Source organism: Neomonachus schauinslandi, chromosome 16 (genome assembly GCF_002201575.2).
Source record: "Neomonachus schauinslandi chromosome 16, ASM220157v2, whole genome shotgun sequence".
Classification (NCBI taxonomy): domain Eukaryota; kingdom Metazoa; phylum Chordata; class Mammalia; order Carnivora; family Phocidae; genus Neomonachus; species Neomonachus schauinslandi.
Genome location: NC_058418.1, coordinates 58,493,486 through 58,511,894, shown reverse-complemented (window position 1 = coordinate 58,511,894; position 18,409 = coordinate 58,493,486). Strand labels below are relative to the sequence as shown.

Below are 18,409 nucleotides of genomic sequence, written 5' to 3'. Positions count from 1 at the left end.
GTGCATGCATGTCCTTGTGTGTATGTGTGTCCGTGTGTGCATGCATGCCCTTGTGTGTGTGTCCGTGTGTGCATGCATGTCCTTGTGTGTGTGCATGTATGTGTGTGTGTGAGTGTACACGTGTGTGTGTGCGTGCATGTATTTCTTTTGTGCATGTGTGTGTATGTGTGTATGTGGGTCTGAGAGTACATGGGTATGTTTGCAGGTGGGTGCATGTCCACACGTGTGTGTGCAGGTGCATGTGTGTACATGTATATAGGCATGAGTGTGTGTTGTGTGTGTGTGCATAGGAGTATGTGTAAGGATGCTGAGGCAGGGAGTAGAGGTGGGGAACGGAAGGCATGTGTTAGGGGTTCAGACCATGTAGGGAGCACGTTCAGGGGCAGGCTAGTGAGTGTGCAAGGGGATCAGTGTGTGAACACAGGGAGCTGCCCGGAGCAGGTGCCCAGGCAGCTGGGTGAGGGGGCAAGGTGTGAGTGGCTGCTGGGTGTATCAGACAAGCCTCAGGACTCCCATGTGTGCCAACCTCCCTTCCCACATCTGGGGCCCTGTCCACTGTCACCAAGAGCCCTGGCAGCCCATGATCTCTGACATCTCAGGATCTGCAGACCCTGGTCATTCAGGCTCAGGCTCCTGAGGCCAGGGGACTGGGGTGCAGGCCAGGCGCAGGCTCAGCGAGGAGTAAGGTCTTGTCCCAGGGCATGGCATGGGACCCCAGGTCTCCACCAGTCCTGGGACACTGACTCTGGTGTTGGGGCCCTGGTGACCACCGGTGCTGCTCTTCTGACCCCTGCAGTGTGCTCATCACAGGGGCCTCCGGTCCCCTGCCTGTCCTCCCCACACAGCCCAGGGCTCCTGTGCATTCACACCCGGGTGGTGGCAGCCCCCGACAGCAGCCCTCCGGGAGCCTCCTGGCCAGGATCCAACCCCACTCGTCCAGGGTGTCCAGGGCCCTCTGCCCCACCCCAAGCCCTGTCAGCCCAGGCAACAGGGCCTGTGTAGGCCACGGGGCAACACTTGGGGCCGTTGTGGCAGAGGTGAGGGTCATGGCCTTTCAGAAAGGGTGAGCCACCGATCCCCGGAAAGGGGGACATAGGCCTGCAGGTCCCTCCTGGAGGAGAAGCCCCTCTGCCTGATCCCAGCAGACACCTGAGCAGACTGGCGGTGTCCTGGTGTGGTGTCCCCCCCCTCGCTGTGAGGGGCCTGACCATGCAGCCCAGAGCAAGGCCAAGGGGTGGTGCTGAGCCGGGCCACGCCGATCGCGGCCGCACGCTGGCCCAGCCCCACCTGCTGCTGCCCTGGGCCCCAGTCTGGACATCCATGCAGGGCGTCCGGTGCCCCTGCCACACCGCTGCTGGCTCCAGCCTGCGGCCTCTGTCAGCTGTCGTCCTCAGCCCCCCCTCCTTCCCGCAGTGATGAACGGCAGTCACTCGCCAACGGCCGTCAACGGGGCCCCGTCCACACCCAGCGGCTTCAGCAATGGCCCGGCCACCTCGTCCACAGCCTCGCTGTCCACGCAGCACCTGCCCCCGGCCTGTGGGGCGCGGCAGCTCAGCAAGCTCAAGCGCTTCCTCACCACCCTGCAGCAGTTCGGCAGCGACATCTCCCCCGAGATCGGGGAGCGCGTCCGCACGCTGGTGCTGGGGCTCGTGGTGAGTGCGGCGGGTGGCAGAGGCCTGGTGGTCTGCGGAGCTGGGCCGTGGGGCTCGGCTGACTGCAGGTGTGTTTCCTTGCACAGAACTCCACGCTGACCATCGAGGAGTTCCATTCCAAGCTCCAAGAGGCCACCAACTTCCCTCTGCGTCCATTTGTCATCCCCTTCCTGAAGGTAAGCACGCGTCCATCCCCCCCCCCAGTCGCTGGGCCCTCCGCAGAGTCCCAGATCTGCTCCCCGCCCGCTGTGATCAGGCACCACTCTCGGCCCACACTGGAGGGTCCCGCGTGGGAACAGCGCTGACCTCCAGACCCAGTGGTCTAACACAGAGCTCCCCAGCTCAGTCCTGCAGTATTGGTCAAATGCACTCATCCTCTAGACAGCTATGCTTTGAGCACCCACTGTGTGCCTGGTCATGCATGAGGCCTGGGGACACGGTGGGAGGGAGCTCAGCCAACCAACAATGGCCACAGACCAGTGCAGATGGGGGGGGCATTTGGTGCAGGCTGAGGAGGATGAGGGAGGAAGCAGGTGGATAGTGGGGGACAGAGCCTCAGGGACAACAGGCACAGAAGCCCGACGCAGGAGTGTGCCTGTTGTGTTTGGCGTGAGGCTGGATTAGAGGGAGGAGAGGGCGGACGGATGGATGAGTGGGCGTCAGAGGGAACGAGGGCCGTGCGGCCCGACGCGGAAGGCCAACAGTGGACCAGGGCCTCTGCAGGGGGAGGGAGGTGCCGGGCCGAAAGCAGCATCAACATGAGGGCTTGTGAGCCATGCAGGTTCCTGGGCCCCAGCCCAGAGCCCCTGAGTCGGAACCTGCGACAAGGTACTGGGTGATTGGTGTGTGTACACAACAGGACAAGCATAGTTCTAGGCCCCGCTGGACCCGCTTCTCAGGGCCTTCCCTCCACCAGGAGGATCTTGTATCTCCCAGAGAGGGCAAAGGTAAAACGCTTTCCAAAGGGATGTGACCCTGTGACCCTTCTGGGCCCCTCCGGGGATCAGGGTTTCACAGAGCTCACTTAGCAGATGCCGTCTCCCTGGACCCTGCTCACCGGCGCGGCGGGCCCTGGGGGCTGCCTTCCGGAGGGGCTTGAGGACAGACAAGGCCAGATGCTCCCGGCTCCCAGCCCTGCCCCTGGGCCGCTGCTGTCAGCCTGACAGAGCTAGCTCACCCCTCTCTGACTCGGTTTCTGCAAACCTGCCATGCGCCATCCTCAGCCCACTGGGTCGGGGGCGGATGCTCGCTTCATGTTGGGGCATCCTCGTCGGGGCATTTAAACGCTCTGCGGACCAGGCATGCTTTGCAAAGCTCTTTGCAGCGCCCCTGCTGACCCCCCCGCCCCGCAGCAACCCTGTGAAGGGGGCGGTGCAGGAACGCCCACCGTTCCTGGCTCCCAGGTCCCCCTGGTAGAGAGGTGGAGTCTGGCTGGACCCAGGCCTTTGCAGGCAGGCCCTGGGCGGGCACCGCGGTCCCGACAGTCCCTGTCAAGGGGACCCTAGGTCCCGTCCCACACCCGTCCTCTCCTCCCTCCTTCCTGCCCTCCCTCTCACACCCTGCTGCGCTCACACTCCGAGAGCCGGGGCGCCAGCCGCGGCGCCAGGGTTTGGGCCCATCTGGCTGTCACTTGTAATTCACGGGAGCGCGGCCCTGCCCTCCCCTCCTTCCACTTACTGCTGACTCCACGCTCCCCATCTTTGGGGACACAGTGCGCCTGCTTACTTGGTCAGATCAAATATTTACAGCAGATGTCCCCGCCCACTCAGCTGCCCTTGTTTATCGGAGAAGCGGGGAGCATCCGGTGTCCCTGCTTCTGGCCCCAGCCAGGCCTGCAGCCCCCGGCCCACGGCGCCGCCACCCCCCCAGTGTCCTCCCAGACACACCCCAGCGCGCTGCCAGGTAGACCACGCCGGGCCCAGCACTGCCTGTGACGGAGCTCTCTGGCTCTGTGTCCCCTCTGCCCACGGTGGTCTCGAAGGGCTCCCGGGGCTCTCACGCCGAGACCGCTCCGTGCCTGTGACCCCACCCGGGGCTCGGGGCCAGCACACTGTCAAGGACACAGAGTCCGTCTCCCTGACATGGAGCTCCTGGGGTGCAGCCAGTTCCATCTGCAGGCCCTGGTGACGAGGTGCCAGCCAGAGCCCTGGGAGGGGGATCACCTTCCAGAGGATTCACCGCCCACCAGGCCCACGATGGGGTGTGCCCTTGCGGGTGCCCGATGCCCTGCAGAAGAGGCAGGAACTGTGGCCCGCCTGGCTCAGACCCCAGCTCTGGGCTCTCGGACCTCTCCCACGGTGATCCTGTCACGGGGGCAGGAATGCGTGAAGTAACTCACACCCAGGGCAGGAGGACGGCCCCACTCGCAGATGAGACACAAGTCAAGTGTCTGGCCCAGGGTCCCAGGGCAGAGCCAGGGTGGGCTGACTGCCGGGCCCGCAGCACCCAGGCTGTGTGGGCATCCGAGGAGGCCCTGGACAGAGCCGCAGAAACACCACAAGCCCTTGTTAAACAGGGGTCACGGCTCAGCCAACCCCATGTCGCACTTGTTTGCGCAAACACTGATTTCCCTTTGGCCTGAGTCCCTGCCTGTGAAGAAGGTAGTTCTGGGCCCTCCTGCCATGTCGGTGTTCACGGGGCTCTGGTGACCAGCGCAGCCTGTCTGCATCTGGGTGGCCAGGCCTCCCCTCCCACAGTGGGGACTGCTGCCCCAGAGGCAGCAGCCGCCCCACAGCCCCCGCCCAGTCTTCTGCCCTGGGGCTCCCCCTTCCCCTCGCCCCCACCAAGGGCCCCGAGACCCCCGAACCCACTGCTCAGCCTGACACCACGCGTGGCTACGTGGTGGGGCTTTCCGGAAGCTGGGAGACGCTGCCCCACCCGGCCGGCCCTCTGCCCGCAGGCCCGGCTCCCAGCTGGCCCCAGCCGGCCGGGAATCCAGATGTTTCCACGGCCCTAACAGCGACCAGCCGGCCAGCCGGTGCCCCTGCGGTCCCCGCCCTGCTGAGCCAGCCAAGGGAGGCCATTCGGGAAGGGGGGCCGGCAGGGGAGAGGGAGGATGTTTGGCGTCTTCAGACCTCCCGGGACCTCCTTTCCCAGCTCATGCTCCTAACGTGTTCGACAGATGGCGGGCTGGCCCCCGTTCAGCTATCCAAATAGAAAAACAGGCCTTGCAGCCGGCTCTGCTGGACAAAAACGCATCGGCTGCTTGATCAGGTCCGGGTGGATGCGCTCAGCGGGGCTACAGAGGCAGAGGCGGCCACTCTGAAATGCCATGAGAAAGTTGGGGAACTGTATTTATTTATAAATACTTGGAGCTGCCCGCTCTCCCAAGCAGCCTGCCGCTGAGCCCCCACCCAGCCTGTCCCCTGCCATGCCGCGAGGCTCTGGGAAGACGGTGGACAGCTGGAGGAGCCCGCTTGCCCTCCAGCGGCACACGCAGGAGGTGGGGCTGGAGCAGACGTGGGGGCGCAGTGGTTGCACACGGCGTTGCGGGTGGGGACTGCACCTGGATCCCGTGCCCTGCCCTGGATGTGTCCTCCTCCTCGCTGTGCTCTGTTCTCCTTACCCATAAACGGGGAACCAAGTTGTCACGTGTGTCCGCGGATGGTTGTAAGGATCGCAGGAGGTGACAGCTCCAAGTGGGGTGGGCACGCGTCCATGCGTGGTGTGGGCTCCAGGCTGCTCAGGGCTGGGCTGGGCACCCACGGGAGGTGGGAGAGCTGGGGATGCACACTGGGGTCTGGAGCACACATGCGGGGTGCTGCTCCAGCCCCCCCTTTTACAGTCAGCTGTAATGGAGAGCTGGGCCTCAGCTCTCTGCTCTGCACAGGGGTGATTTGGTGCCTGCTCCCACAGGTGAAGGCAAGGAGTCCTGGTTATGGTCCCTTCCTTGCCCTTCCCCAGGTGCCCCCAGGGCAGGAAGCTTGGTGAAGTGGAAAAACCCCAGCTGGGGGGCCAGGATCTGGGCTCGGGGTCCCACTGCACCTCAAATCTGTGTGCCCACCCCCATTCCCAGATCGCAGTGGAGAGACACAGGCCCAGAGGGGTGGTGCCATGTGCCCGAGGTCACAAAGCAGGGCTGGCCGCCAGCCGTCAGCGCACACTGAGCCTTGGCTCCTGTCGGCCACGACCGCAGTGCCCTCTCCCCCGATGCAGGCAAACCTGCCCTTGCTGCAGAGGGAGCTCCTGCACTGCGCCCGCCTGGCCAAGCAGACCCCCGCCCAGTACCTGGCCCAGCATGAGCAGCTCCTACTGGACGCCAACGCCTGCTCGCCCATCGACTCCTCCGAGCTCCTGCTGGACGTCAACGACAACGGCAAGAGAAGGACACCTGACAGGTGAGGGGGGCGGGCTGGGGGGCGGGATAGCAGGCGCCTGGTGCCAGGGCTGACAGCACGTGGGCCGACCTCCTGCTGCGTTCCGTGGCCCGCAGCTCGTGGCCGAGGCCATCAAGCCTTGCCTGCAAGGCCACGGCATGGGGCTAGGCACGGCATCCTGACCACTCAGATGGCCCCTGGGAGGACAGGAGGGGTCAGGAGGGAGTCTCTGTGGCAGAAACTGCCTGGCTCTTCGCTTTGGGCTGGTTGAGGACCTGAGCGTCCAGGCACCTGAGGTCCCCAGGCGCTGGGCTGGCCCTCAGTGTTGGCCACAGAGCTGGGCGCTTGTCTGGCCACTGGAGAATGCGTGTCCGTCTCCTCACTCCCTCAACAGAGGCTCCGGCTCCCTGGCCCCCGGCCGCGGAGCCCAGAACCCGTGGGCGCTGGAGGCTGGCACAAGCCCCAGGGGAGGAGGGAGAGTGGGGGGCCGGCCTCGTCCCTGCCCCTGCGCACCTGTCTGTCCTGCCCGTGCCTGTCTCCCTCTCACCCCTCCTGCCTGGGCTTTTGTCCACGGTTCGTGGTCTGTGACCTTGCCTGCTCTTTGGGTCAGGACCAAAGAGAATGGGTCAGACCGTGACCCACTGCACCCCGACCACCTCAGCAAACGGCCGTGCACCCTGAGCCCCGCCCAGCACTACAGCCCCAGCAATGGGCGGCCCCACCCCACACCACTGCACTACCGCCTCGAGGACATGGCCGTGGCCCACCACTTCCGTGACTCCTACCGCCACCCTGACCCCCGGGAGCTGCGGGAGCGCCATCGGCAACTCGGTGAGCGGTGCGCTGGGGAGCAGGGGCACGCGCGGGCCTGCACGGCTAGGGGAGAAGCACAGAGCTGCGGCGAGCACGTCAGCGCGGGCGAGATACGCTGACCCTCCTGGCCTTGTCTGTGCAGGAAGGATGCTGAGGAAATGGGTATGGGGAGAGGATTTGAGTGGGGTGGGGCCCTGCGGCCCAGAGGGAAACCGCACCCTGCTGGGCTGTGCCCCTGAGCCTTGGGGAGGGTCATCTTTCCCAGACCTCTGTCTTGGGTCGCGGTGGGGAGCCTCCCTCCTCCAGGGGAAGGGCTGTCATCGCAGAGGTGACTGTCCCTGGGGGCTGGGCAGGGGCAGATACAGGACCTGAGGGAACCTAGAGAACCTAGAGGGGCACTGGCCACTGGCCAGGTACACACACGGGGTGTTCAGCCTGGATGCCGCGGGGCCCTGTGTCCAGGGCAGCGGGAGGCTGGGGTCACGGCCAGCCAGGAAGAGACCCCCTGTTAGGGTGGGCATGTGAGCCACAGTGCTGCAGCTCATGCCTCCTGGGCACTCCCACGCTCTGGGCCCAGGCACCCTGAGGGAAAGCACATGCCCCCTAAGACTCACGAGCCCTCATTGAGCACCACTGAGTACACACACCCCGTCCTGCTCTCCGAGTGGGATGAGAGCGAGCCCCACAGCACCAAACCACAGTGAGTGAGCTGTGCACGGGGGCGGGAGATGCAGGAGCCCGGACCCTCTGCGCAGCACCAGATCCCCACCCTGCAGCCTCGGTGCACCATGTGACCTCCCGGCCTCCCGCTCTTCCTCTGTCAGCCGATCTGACGGGAGTCCCACCTCTCGGGTGGTGTGAGGAGCATTCACATGGGGCCGGGCAGACGAAGGGCTGGTAAGGAGGGCAGCGTCCTATCCTTTCCCCTGTTACAGGGGCAGCAGGCCCCAATGTTGATAGTATGGGTGTGTGGTGCATCGGCAGGCCCATGTCACAGATGAGGGGGCCCAGAAACCCCATGCATGTGCCCAAAGCCTCCTGGCCACGTCTGCCCGACCTTCTGACCCGCTCTGTGTTGGGGACTAAGAGAGGAAGAGGACGAGCCCACACCCTGGGGGCCCCCCAGCATGTTGGGGGGACAGCCTGGAAACAGCTGAGGGTCCCAGGGCACCAGTGGGGGGCCCGAGGCAGGGTCAGCAGAGGCCTCACCCCGTACAAGGCCATCTCCCCGCCCCCACCCTGCAGAAGCTTCCAGGGCCTGGGCCCAGGCAGCAGGTGACAGCGTCTGGCTCCCTGCAGCCGGGTCGGGCAGGTGCTAATTCCCACCCGCTCCTGCTAATGCAAAAATAAACACCAGCTGTCGGGCAGATCTCAGCCACTATTTTGGTTGGGGTGTTGGCGTGGCCCAGGTTCCGAGGGCGGCGGCGGGGGCGGGGGGGCTGCGGCCTCTCACTCCTGCTGCACTTCGGGGAGGCTAGGAGACCCTTCAGGGCTGGAAAAGGCCTACACAGAGAGACCCCAGCCTGGGCAGCACCGGGCAGCTCGGGGTCACCTGGCGTAGGCTCAGGGCGCCACGGCGGGAGCGCCCAAACCAGCGTGCGGCCAAGAGCATTTGATATGTCAGAAACCACATGAGGACAGGCACACACTGTTGCATGGTATGAATTCCTCAGCTCAGAGTGGTTTTGTTTCTCATCACCAGCTGGGGGGACACCCCATTGTTTCAGCCTCTGGAGCTGTGGCAGCCAGCAGCTGAGGGCACCACTGAGGCTTGGGCTGACCTTGGGTGACCTTGGGCAATCGCATGCCCTGAGCCAGCCTCGGTGTTCTCATCTGTCGGATGGGAGTGACAGAGGAACCTCCCTTGGAGGGCCCTCCCCTCCTGTGCACCCCCAGAAGGTCGGAGGGTAGGGAAACGGACGCGGCGTGCTGAGGGCGGGACCTGGGGATCAAGTGTTGGGGTGTCAGGGTTCGCAGACCCCACTGTCTCCCAGGGTGCCCCACTTGGACCCAGCAGATGAGCCAGAGCACAGCCTCCTTGCCCAGCTGGGCTTTGGCCCAGGAGACGTAGCCAGTTTCGGGGACAGAGTCAACAAGGAAGCGGCCAGGACGGTCTAGCACATGGATCTGTGTGGGGCTGAATGGATTCTGAAGGGCTCGGGGCTGCTGAGGATGGGGCCTGGGACCTGGGCTCTGAGGGGTGTGTAGGAGTCCAGCGGGCTGAGAGGAGGTAGGACAGCATGGGCTGGAGCCAGGCAGCTGCCAGTGAGCCCCTGAGGGCTTTGGAGGAGTGGCGAGGCCATCAAAGTGGGGCCTGAGGCAGCCTCCACGGGCAGCAGGGCAGGAAAACTGAGCTATACTGGATTTGCAGACAGGGAGGCCGGGGAGGGGTGGCCAAGCCTAGACTGAGGGGTGGGGACCCATCTCTTCCTCCCAAACATTGAGTAGAAGCCAGGCCTGTTCTTGACCTCCCCCCAAAGGCAGTGGACAGAGGGTCAGTGCCCAGGGTCCCCCTCCTCACCCTGTCCACTTCCCTCACACAGGCAAAGCCAAGCCCCAGGACTGGGACTGGGGTGAGGGGCGGGGCCTGGGGAGCACAGGGTGGGGCTGGGGGACCCCGAGGCTGGGCCTGGGGGGAGGGGGGTCTGGGGAACACGGGGCGGGACCTGGGGCGAGGGGCGCGGCCTGGGGAGTACAGGGTGGGGCCCGGGGCCCTGAGGGGGGGGGGCTGGGTGGGGGGCGGGGCCTGGGGGGCACGGGGCTGAGGCTGGCACAGGAAAGGACATTGCCCGGGGGGAGGGGTGGGTCTGGGGGACAGGGGGGCCTGGGACATGGGGCGGCCACTGAGCATCCACACACCCTTGCAGCAGTGCATGGGTCCCGGCAGGAGGAAGTGATCGACCACAGGCTCACGGAGCGGGAGTGGGCAGAGGAGTGGAAGCATCTCAACAACGTGAGTGTCCAGGCCCGGGCCGCGCGACTCCTGGGGTTCCGCCCAGCCTGTGGGGCCCTGGGGCTGGGGGGGGGGGGGAGGTGGTGGGGGGGACAGGGTCACTGTGGGCTCCGCTTTGCTAGGCGCCTACCTGCCTCAGCTGGAACTCTGCTCCTGGTCAGCCCCTCAGAACCTTCCCATCTCTGCCCTACAGAGCCTCCCTGTCTCCGGAGCAAGGTGGTTTGGTGGGGGTTGGGACACCTTCCACACTGTTTTTGGGGTTATCCCTCCCCCGCTTCCTTTGTGGAAAGGGAGCCCAGGCAGGTGTGGTCCCCAGAGGAGTTCAGGCCCATCTGCTGTCCCCAGGGCAGAGCACAACCAGGAGAGTTGAAAGGAGAGCCCCAGACTAAAAGCCTGGTCTTCACCCCCCCACCCCCGTGCTTGGTGCCTTTCCAGGCGGTGGGAGGCGATTTTCACACTGTGGCTCTAAGCTCACTGTGGCCAGCCCTCGTGGACAGCGGGCTGGCCCAGGCCCAGGGTGTATGAGAAGCTCCCTGGACGTCCCCCACACTGAGCAGCCACACGCAGCCCCGCATGCTCACCACCGCCCGCCCGCCCGCCCACAGCTTCTGAACTGCATCATGGACATGGCTGAGAAGACACGGCGGTCACTCACGGTCCTGCGCCAGTGCCAAGAAGCTGACCGCGAGGAGCTCAACCACTGGATCCAGCGCTTCAGTGACGCTGAGGACTCCAAGAAGGGCCCCGTGCCGGCCACCGCCCGGCCCCTCAACAGCTCCGTGGGCGCAGAGGGGTCTCAGCGAGGTGCGTGCCCAGGGGGCACCATGGGGGCGGGGGGTGCACTGCAGGGGCGCCAAGGACCAAGGCTGGCACCCCCATTGTGGCCTACAGTAAAATACAACCCAAGCGTTTCCCTGGAAAAGGAGGTGCCTTTTCTGCTCTGCGTAAAGCTACGCCCCGAACCACCAGAAGCCCAGACTTAGGGAAGGTGACCACGGAAACCGAGAGAAGCCCAGGACAGGCCCAGGTCCCGGCCGAGTCCAAGGTGCTCCAGAGCATCCTCTTTCCTGACATTGCCCTGCCCCACACCAGCAGCGGATACAGGGTTTCCACCCAGGGGCACGTCGCGGGACCCCCCCCAAGGGCACGCACCACGTCCCCCTTACCCAGCTGAGTATGGCCCTGTTCTGTGCGTGACGCTGGCATCCATGTTTCAGACACCCCCCGGGAGTTCGTGCCTAGGACCCTCTCTGGCTACATGCCCGAGGAGATATGGAGGAAGGCTGGTGAGTGCAGTTGGCCGGGGGGTGGCGTGGGGGGTTGGAGGGGTGCCCTCCTTGCCCTGTCATCTGCAGGGAGCTTCCGTCTGCATGGGGCGCTCAGGTGGCCAAGCTCACAGGGCTCTACAGACCCTGCAGGAGGGGTGGGAGTGCACCTAGTGTTCAGGGTAGGACATCTGGCACCTGCCACGTGCAGGGAAACGAGGGTGCCGCTCAGCAGAACAGAGCAGGTCCCTGGGTCCTACACGCACATGCATGTGCACAGACACACGTGTGACAGAAAGTGAGAGCTGGAGTGCCTGTGGCCTTCCAGGTGTGGCATGGAGCAGCATGCGGGGGATGCTCCCTGCATCGTGGGGACACTGTGGGGAGGGCGGGGCAGAAGGAGGAGCCAGTGGGCAGCTTGAGAAAGAGAGACGGGGAGCGGGGGCTCAGCTGGGGTGGCACCGGTGGAGAGAAGCAGCAGGGTCCCTGAGATGTTTTGATCCGTGGATGGAGTCAATGTGAAGCGTAAGGAAGAGGGAGAAAATCGCAGCATCTTGAGAGCAGAGAGAGGAGAGCGTCCCACCCCAGGCGCAGAGGCAAGGTGGGGGAAGGCCCAGGCCCGGACAGGAGGATGGGGTCCTCGTTTCCCTTGGCCTGTCCCCTCTGCCTCCATCTGGCCCATGGTGGACCCTTGGCGACAGTGACATGGAGCCCCGGTGGTGACTTGGGGGACCCGCAGCTCTGCCACACCCAGCACAGAAGGCTCCTTAAGAGGAGCCCTGCTCAACACCACCCCAGCCCCTCACACCACTGCAGGAAGGGCACTGCCAGGGAAACTGAGGCAGGCCTGAGCGGCCGTGGGTGGTCTGCCAGGGCTGGAGAGCACAGCGGAACCCAAGCAGACGCTCTGGCCGTAGGCAGACAGCTCAGCTCACGACAGCAACACCAAGGACGGCGTGCTTCTCTCCAGACCGGAGCAGGCTGGAGGCCGCAGGTGTGGGTGACAGAGGGCTTGGGGATGATGAGAATGCGGAGCCCTAGACGGGGCATCCCCTGGACTGCTTCCATACCAGCGACAGGGGAAGCCGACTGTCCATGGCTCTGGTTCTCAAAGGGGGTGCCGGCACTGGCAGCATCAGCCTCACTTGGAACTCGTGGGTTCCAAGGTTCTTCCTCCCCACGCCCGTGGCGTCCATGGCAGGGGTGGGCTTGGCCACACCCTCCAAGGCAGTGCCACCACACACTAAGGTCTGGGAACACTAGGTTAGGGCCAGGCTCGGGAGACGCCCCCACGACCAGGCTTGCACACGTGTGCCCGGCCGCTGGTGCACGGGGCCCGCCCACAACACAGGGAGGCCCAGCTGGGCTGGGCCACGGGACCACGGCCCGTGTGTCCTTTGCAGAGGAGGCGGTGAATGAGGTGAAGCGGCAGGCGATGTCTGAGCTGCAAAAAGCTGTGTCGGACGCCGAGCGAAAGGCGCACGAGCTCATCAGCACAGAGCGCGCCAAGATGGAGCGGGCCTTGGCTGAAGCCCGGCGGCAGGCCTCGGAGGACGCCCTGACCGTGGTCAACCAGCAGGAGGACTCCAGTGAGGTAAGGCCACCCGCCCGCCCCCGACTCCGGCCCCAGCCTCTGGTCCAGGCCCCGAACCCTCACTCTGTTGCCTCCCCGCCTCACGACCTTAGGCAGCCGGTGAAGTGGGTCCTGTGGTGGACCCCGAGGGCTCCAGGGGTAGGTGGCTTGCCCTGGGCCGCGCCCCAGGATATCATGGGCATTATTCAGACCTAGGCTGGCAGGCGCCGAGCCCATGCTCTTGCTAACCTGTGAAAGCTGGGGGCACGGCACGAGTGGAGACCGCGGGGGTATCTAGAGGGCCTCGTCAGCTACCGCCCGCACGCATGCGCTGCAGGGGCCTGAGCATCACGTCGTGCTGGCTCCTGGGCATCAGAGGCTGGGTGGGGTCCGCAGGGCGGGGGCAGGGGGTGCCTCTCCTCCTCGTCCAGAAGGAGTCTCATGTCAGAGGAGTCGGGGGAGGGGGAGAGGTTTTCCTCTAGAACTGTCCTTTGGAAGGGGACTTGTCTCCAGACCTCTGGTATGTGTGTGCGTGGACGGGCCCAGAGGGTCAGCTCGTGTGTCTGCAGCAGCTGCTGCAGCAGGTACTCTGAGCTCCGGAGCGGCGGGCAGGTCAGAACGGGCAGAATGCACGGAGGCAGGTGCCAGGGAAGGCAGCAGGGCAGTGACATGTGAGCAGAGTCCTGCAGGAGGTGAGCGAGCCGGGCAGGGATCTGGGGAGCAGAGCGAGGAGGGAGCAGCAAGCAGCGAGATCGGGGCACGCTGGGTGGAGTGAGGACCGCAAGGAGGCCGGTGTGGCCGAGCAGAGCGAGCCAGGAAGCCCAAGAGGCCTCGGGGGCCAACTAGACACTGGGCCTTCCTCCTGGGGCGGGCGTGGGCTCCCCGACCCTCAGCCTGGCTGCCAACTCGGGTCTCTCCCAGTATCCCTGCCCACGTTCTGCTCACGTGCGCGGCTGAGGTTACCGCTCGTTCCACAGAAAGGGAGCAGAAGCCCCATGGCGGGGGGCAGGGGGTGCCTGGCCGTGCACCTTGCACTGGAATCTGGCCGTCTTTACCCAGCCAGGGTGCACATTCTGGGGTTGAGCCCAGGTAAACCAGGAGGGCTTCCTGGAAGAGGGGACAGGCCGTGGCTGCCTTCCCTCCTGAGGACCCCGCGGTCCTGTAAATGCTGCGTGAGCCTGACTGGGGCACGCTGGAGTTGTGTGCCTCGGCGGTGCGCGCCCAACCCCCACAATGGCCCAGCCAGGGGCCCGTGGCCGCTGAGGGCCGTGGCCGCTGAGGGCCGCCCCGGCCGGCCCGAGTGGGGGTGTTGGCAGCGTGTGCTGCCCCAGGCTGCGGCCGGGCTGGGCACCTGGGGTTCGGGGCCCAGTGTCCGCCCTGCGGCCGCCCGCTGACCCTGTCCCCCCCCACCCAGAGCTGCTGGAACTGTGGGCGCAAGGCCAGCGAGACGTGCAGCGGCTGCAACGCGGCCCGGTACTGCGGCTCCTTCTGCCAGCACCGGGACTGGGAGAAGCACCACCATGTGTGCGGCCAGAGCCTGCAGGGCCCCGTGGCCGCCGTGGCCGACCCGGGGCCCGTACAGCCCGACGCCGCGGCCGGCCTGGGCCCCCGCCTGCCCGCCGGGGCCGCCAGCCCCAGCGAGGCCAGCTCCGCGGGGCCCTCCCGGCCCGGCTCGCCCGGCCCACCCGGGCCCCTGGATGCCGCGCCCCGCTGACCCCCCAGCCCGGCCCACGGATGCCGTGCCCTCCGGCCCGCCCGGCCCCCCAGCCCGCCGGCCGCTGCCCCCGGCCCTGGGAGCTGCTGCTGCTACCGCTTCTCTCCAAAAGAAAAGAGAACCATCAAAAACTGCATCAACGCAACTTCCTCAGCTACCTGGCGGTCTCACGCCACGACCGCTCCAAGCGTCCTCAGAGACCCCCACCGAGCTTTAGCCGGCAGAGCGGCCCAGCCGGAGCGTGACCGGCTCGCCCGCCGCCTGTCCCCCTCCCGCTCGCGCACCCCCGTTTTCCTGTCGTTATCACCCTCGTACACTTTCTCTTTAACGAAGAAATCTGTTGGGTGGCTTCTATTTTCAGTGAAGAATTTTGGGGGGTTCTGTGGAACAGACCTACTCAGAAGTGGATAAAGGAAATGGGGGTTTTGTCCGCTTCCTGCTTAAAACGGAAAACAGAAAATTGACATCTTACAGCTGGAGGTCTGAGCCGCCGTGGCCCAGAATCCACCCCAGGGGCGCGTGGCCGACGCGGTGAAGACGGTAAGAACGATTTCAATTTCCAACTCAAGAAACATTTTTCGGAGTTTTTTTTCCTTTAATGTCAAACTCTTTGGCTTTAAGTAGAAATCCAAAACGTTTTTTAAAAAAAAAAAAAAAAAAAAAAGGAAAGGAAGCATACCGGTAAACTACCTTACCAGCTAGCCAGCCAAGGACGCCGGACACACCTCTGCTCCAAAGGAAATCCAAAAAGCAAACACAAGAAGTCAAAATCCAAACTGGTTTTGTCACTGCCAAAGTATCCTATCCACGGTTTTACTCCACTTTTGGATTTGTTCAGGTGTCGTCCTGTTCTCTTGCTTTGATTCCGTGTTTCGGGTTGTGGGGACATTGGGGTTTGGAGGGTTTCACTCAACAAGAGGCCCCTTGGGTTTCTCTGCCATGATGGAGGGCTCCCCACCCACGTGAATGCATGTCCGTATGTGTCCGCGCGTGCGGGGGCCACCCCCATCTGTCCTCACGCCCTCCGTGAATTCTCATCACATTGCATGTTTTCCACACGTGAGAACGCACTAACGTGTCCTTCCCAGGAGAGAGTAACTCTGAAGCCAAACTGTGACAATCTTTTGGGTTGATTCTTGACTGCGTCTCAAAGCTTGAGGAGACAGCATCCGGGCCCTGGACCTGCTGCTTCTCCATCTCTCCTCCTCTACCTCTCCTCGCACCCCACGAGGCCGCCTGCCGCCACCCCGGCCCCGGAGTCTGCTGTCCCCACTCTCCTCTCTGCACACAGTTGCAGAAATAGAAGGAAAGCTACAAAAAGAACGCCCTCACCAGACCTGCTGGAGATTCGGTCAGCTGAAGAGAGCCCCACGTTTCTGTCTAGCTGCTCCTTGGGGGCACGGTCTCTCGGGGCCCCCAGCCCTGTCCCCTCACCCCACTCAGCTGCCCCAACCATCTCAAGGAGGAAATGAAGGAGTAAGGAAGCCCTCGCGTGTACTCCGTGGCAGGACCCACGGTGGACGCGGCCCATGGTCTGGCATTTCCTGGCATCGCGGTGAGAGAGTCCCAGGACTGCAGTGCAATATGGGGAGTGACCAGCTACTGAACCCGGGGCTCCTGGGGGCCCCGCCGAGAGGCAAGAAATCAAGAGTGTACGCTAATGTGAATGTATATAGTCCTTGCAGAGGTCCAAATAATGATGTTCATGGTGGTGATAATAAAGAAGGGATGTTTGCCAAATAAAAACAGAGAGAAACCGCGGAAGTATATAAACCTTAGGAAGTAGATTTTCAAAGAAATTGGAACTGTGGTCCTGTGGGGAGCAGTGGGTTTGTGTGATTGCTGTGATTTTTTCCAGAGCTGTAGGAATTCATCGTTCGGTCCTGGGAGGAAGGGTTCCATCCAGGGGCTGCAGATCAGGTGCCATCCCAAATCCTGCCTGACGGTGGAACCTGCATTCTGGAAGTTGAGATAGACCCATCTTATCCTCCAGAAATGTCCCCAGCCTCAAGCCACGGGTCCGTGCACCTGTCAAAGGTTCGCTTTCGTGGGTTTCAGAAAAGCAAGGACCAGTTCGGGATTTGGGCTCTCGATGAGACTCTGGGATCCCACCTGTCGTGTGTCCAGGCTTCTGTCTTTCTCTCTGGCAAGCGCCGAACCTATGAAAACAGTAGTTTTGGATGTGCACCTTGGAAGCAGGTGTTTTTGGACTCTGTTCCCCAAGGTTGTGTCCAGAGAGCGTCTGCCCCAAGTACACTGGGGGTCTGGGTGAGCAGGTCTAAGGCCCCGATGACCCATGTCCCTGACGTCGGGACTGGAGTGAGGCCGCTGCTCTGAGGCAAGGCCTGCAGGAGCCCTCACTTGGGACCAGCTGGTCTGCTCTGCCAGCCTGTCTCCCTGCCCCTCACAAGGCCTCCCTCTGGGGACGAGCAGGTGCACCAGGGAGTGTAGCATGTCGGCTGGCTGGGGTGCCCCTGCCACACCAGAGGCCAACGGTCCAAGATGGGGCAGACCCTCCCACCCTAGCTGTTGGGAACAGGTCACCCTCAAGCCAGCTCTAAAAGGCCATCTTCCCGGTGTGGTTCCTACATCCATGTCCCGTATATCAAAAAGCCAGCTTCCAGGGGGCTGCAGTAGCCCGGCATGAAGAGCTGACCCCAGGCTGATGGATGGAGCCCCTGCAGGCTGAGAGCATGGCAGGATCAGGGCATGGCAGCCGGGTGGGGTAGGGGGCCTGCAGTGAGGAAACTGAGGCCCAGAGCCAGCAGCAGGGAGATACCCTGGTAAGTGCTGTGTCCACCAGCGCCCAGCAGCTCCTTCCACCCAGGGAAGCCTGAGAGGGGCCCTGGGGCTCGGTCCATGTTTTGGGGGCTGGTGTTCCTGTCTGTCACTGTGCTCAGGCCCCATTCGGCCAAAGACCTCACAGCAGAACCAAACACAGGATCGATAGCTTTGGGGAGGGGCTGTGGCAGAGTTTCTGTTGTAGGAGATGGGCTGGAGTGTGCACCTGTCCCGTGTAAAGAGGGGATCTACAGAAGGGGATCTAGCCTCCTGCCCTCTGCTCAGAGACTATCGTGCCCTGCTACCTCCTGAGCCTATGAACCACTGGCCAGAAGGGCAGCGTGCAAGGGTCTCCTTCCCACCAGCCACCACCACACAGGTGACCCAAACCCTCAGTGAGATGCAGATGCTCATGGAGCCTCCCTCCCCCTAAATCAAACTAAAAGGGCTCCTCTCCTGTTCTGAGCCCCAAGCTGCCACAGGAAGGCAGAGCGAGACTGGCAGGTCAGGTGGCAGCCAGAGCTCCCTCGTCCAGAGCCAGGCCACATACGGTGCACAGATGGGGGGTGGGGGGCCAACGAGATGGATGCTGGCACCCCTAGGCCCTCTCACTCCCCAGTGTGTGACCCCTCGACCTTTCCCACCCCCTCCTCTGCCTCCCCTGTTTCCCATCCTGCCCTGGACCCAGGCTGGCCTTTCCATTAGGACATGTCACTGTCCCCAGGTGGTATCTGGCGGGTGTCCGAACAAGGACCAGTGCTGCCTCCTCCACATGTGAACAGGTTGGCCCACCCCAGACCCCATCGGAATAGAGGGTCCCCATCCCCACAGCTCACCAGGACCAAAGGGAAGCCTCAGGTGTTACCAGGAGCAAAGAGGACAGATGGATACAGCCTTGGGGGTCCAGAAGGGTCAGGGCCAGGACAAGAGGAGCCAGATGCCCAGGCAAGGGGCTTCCCCATGGGATCCACAGGTGGAGCCACTCACTAGAGGCCTCTAGAGCTTCAGCAGCAGGGGGAGATGGACGGGAGAGGGGCTGGGAGGTATTGGTTTTAGTTTCATCTCAATGACATGGTGGAAAGAGATCAGGACAGGCCCTAACTTTCTCTTTTGCCAATTTTCCCAAATATATCCTCAAAATGACACCAAAGTCCCTTCATTGCTATCCACCCATGCTGCCTGTTCCAGCCTACTCTAGGAAGCATGTCTGGCCATTACTCTGCCCATCCCCCCAGCCAACCTACAATTGTTTCTTGATTCTTTTATTTCATCAGCTCACCCTTCTGACCAATCAGTCATCTGTCTGGCCATCCATCCATCCACCCACCCACCAACTCACCCA

At 63.6% G+C, this 18,409-nt stretch overlaps 1 protein-coding gene across 2 annotated transcripts in view; it reads left to right on the top strand.

The window, feature by feature from the left end:
* CBFA2T3 (CBFA2/RUNX1 partner transcriptional co-repressor 3) overlaps nt 1-14,286 on the top strand; it is a 21,235-nt gene extending 6,949 nt beyond the window's left edge. For both annotated transcript variants that reach the window (XM_021702356.1, XM_021702349.1), the window contains 9 exons: nt 1,414-1,652; nt 1,739-1,828; nt 5,808-5,989; nt 6,579-6,799; nt 9,649-9,734; nt 10,340-10,538; nt 10,952-11,020; nt 12,403-12,593; nt 13,987-14,286. In XM_021702356.1, the coding sequence (XP_021558031.1) occupies nt 1,414-1,652; nt 1,739-1,828; nt 5,808-5,989; nt 6,579-6,799; nt 9,649-9,734; nt 10,340-10,538; nt 10,952-11,020; nt 12,403-12,593; nt 13,987-14,286 (1,577 nt within the window). The remainder of the gene's footprint in view (nt 1-1,413; nt 1,653-1,738; nt 1,829-5,807; nt 5,990-6,578; nt 6,800-9,648; nt 9,735-10,339; nt 10,539-10,951; nt 11,021-12,402; nt 12,594-13,986) is intronic.
* The last annotated feature ends 4,123 nt before the right edge of the window (nt 14,287-18,409 follow it).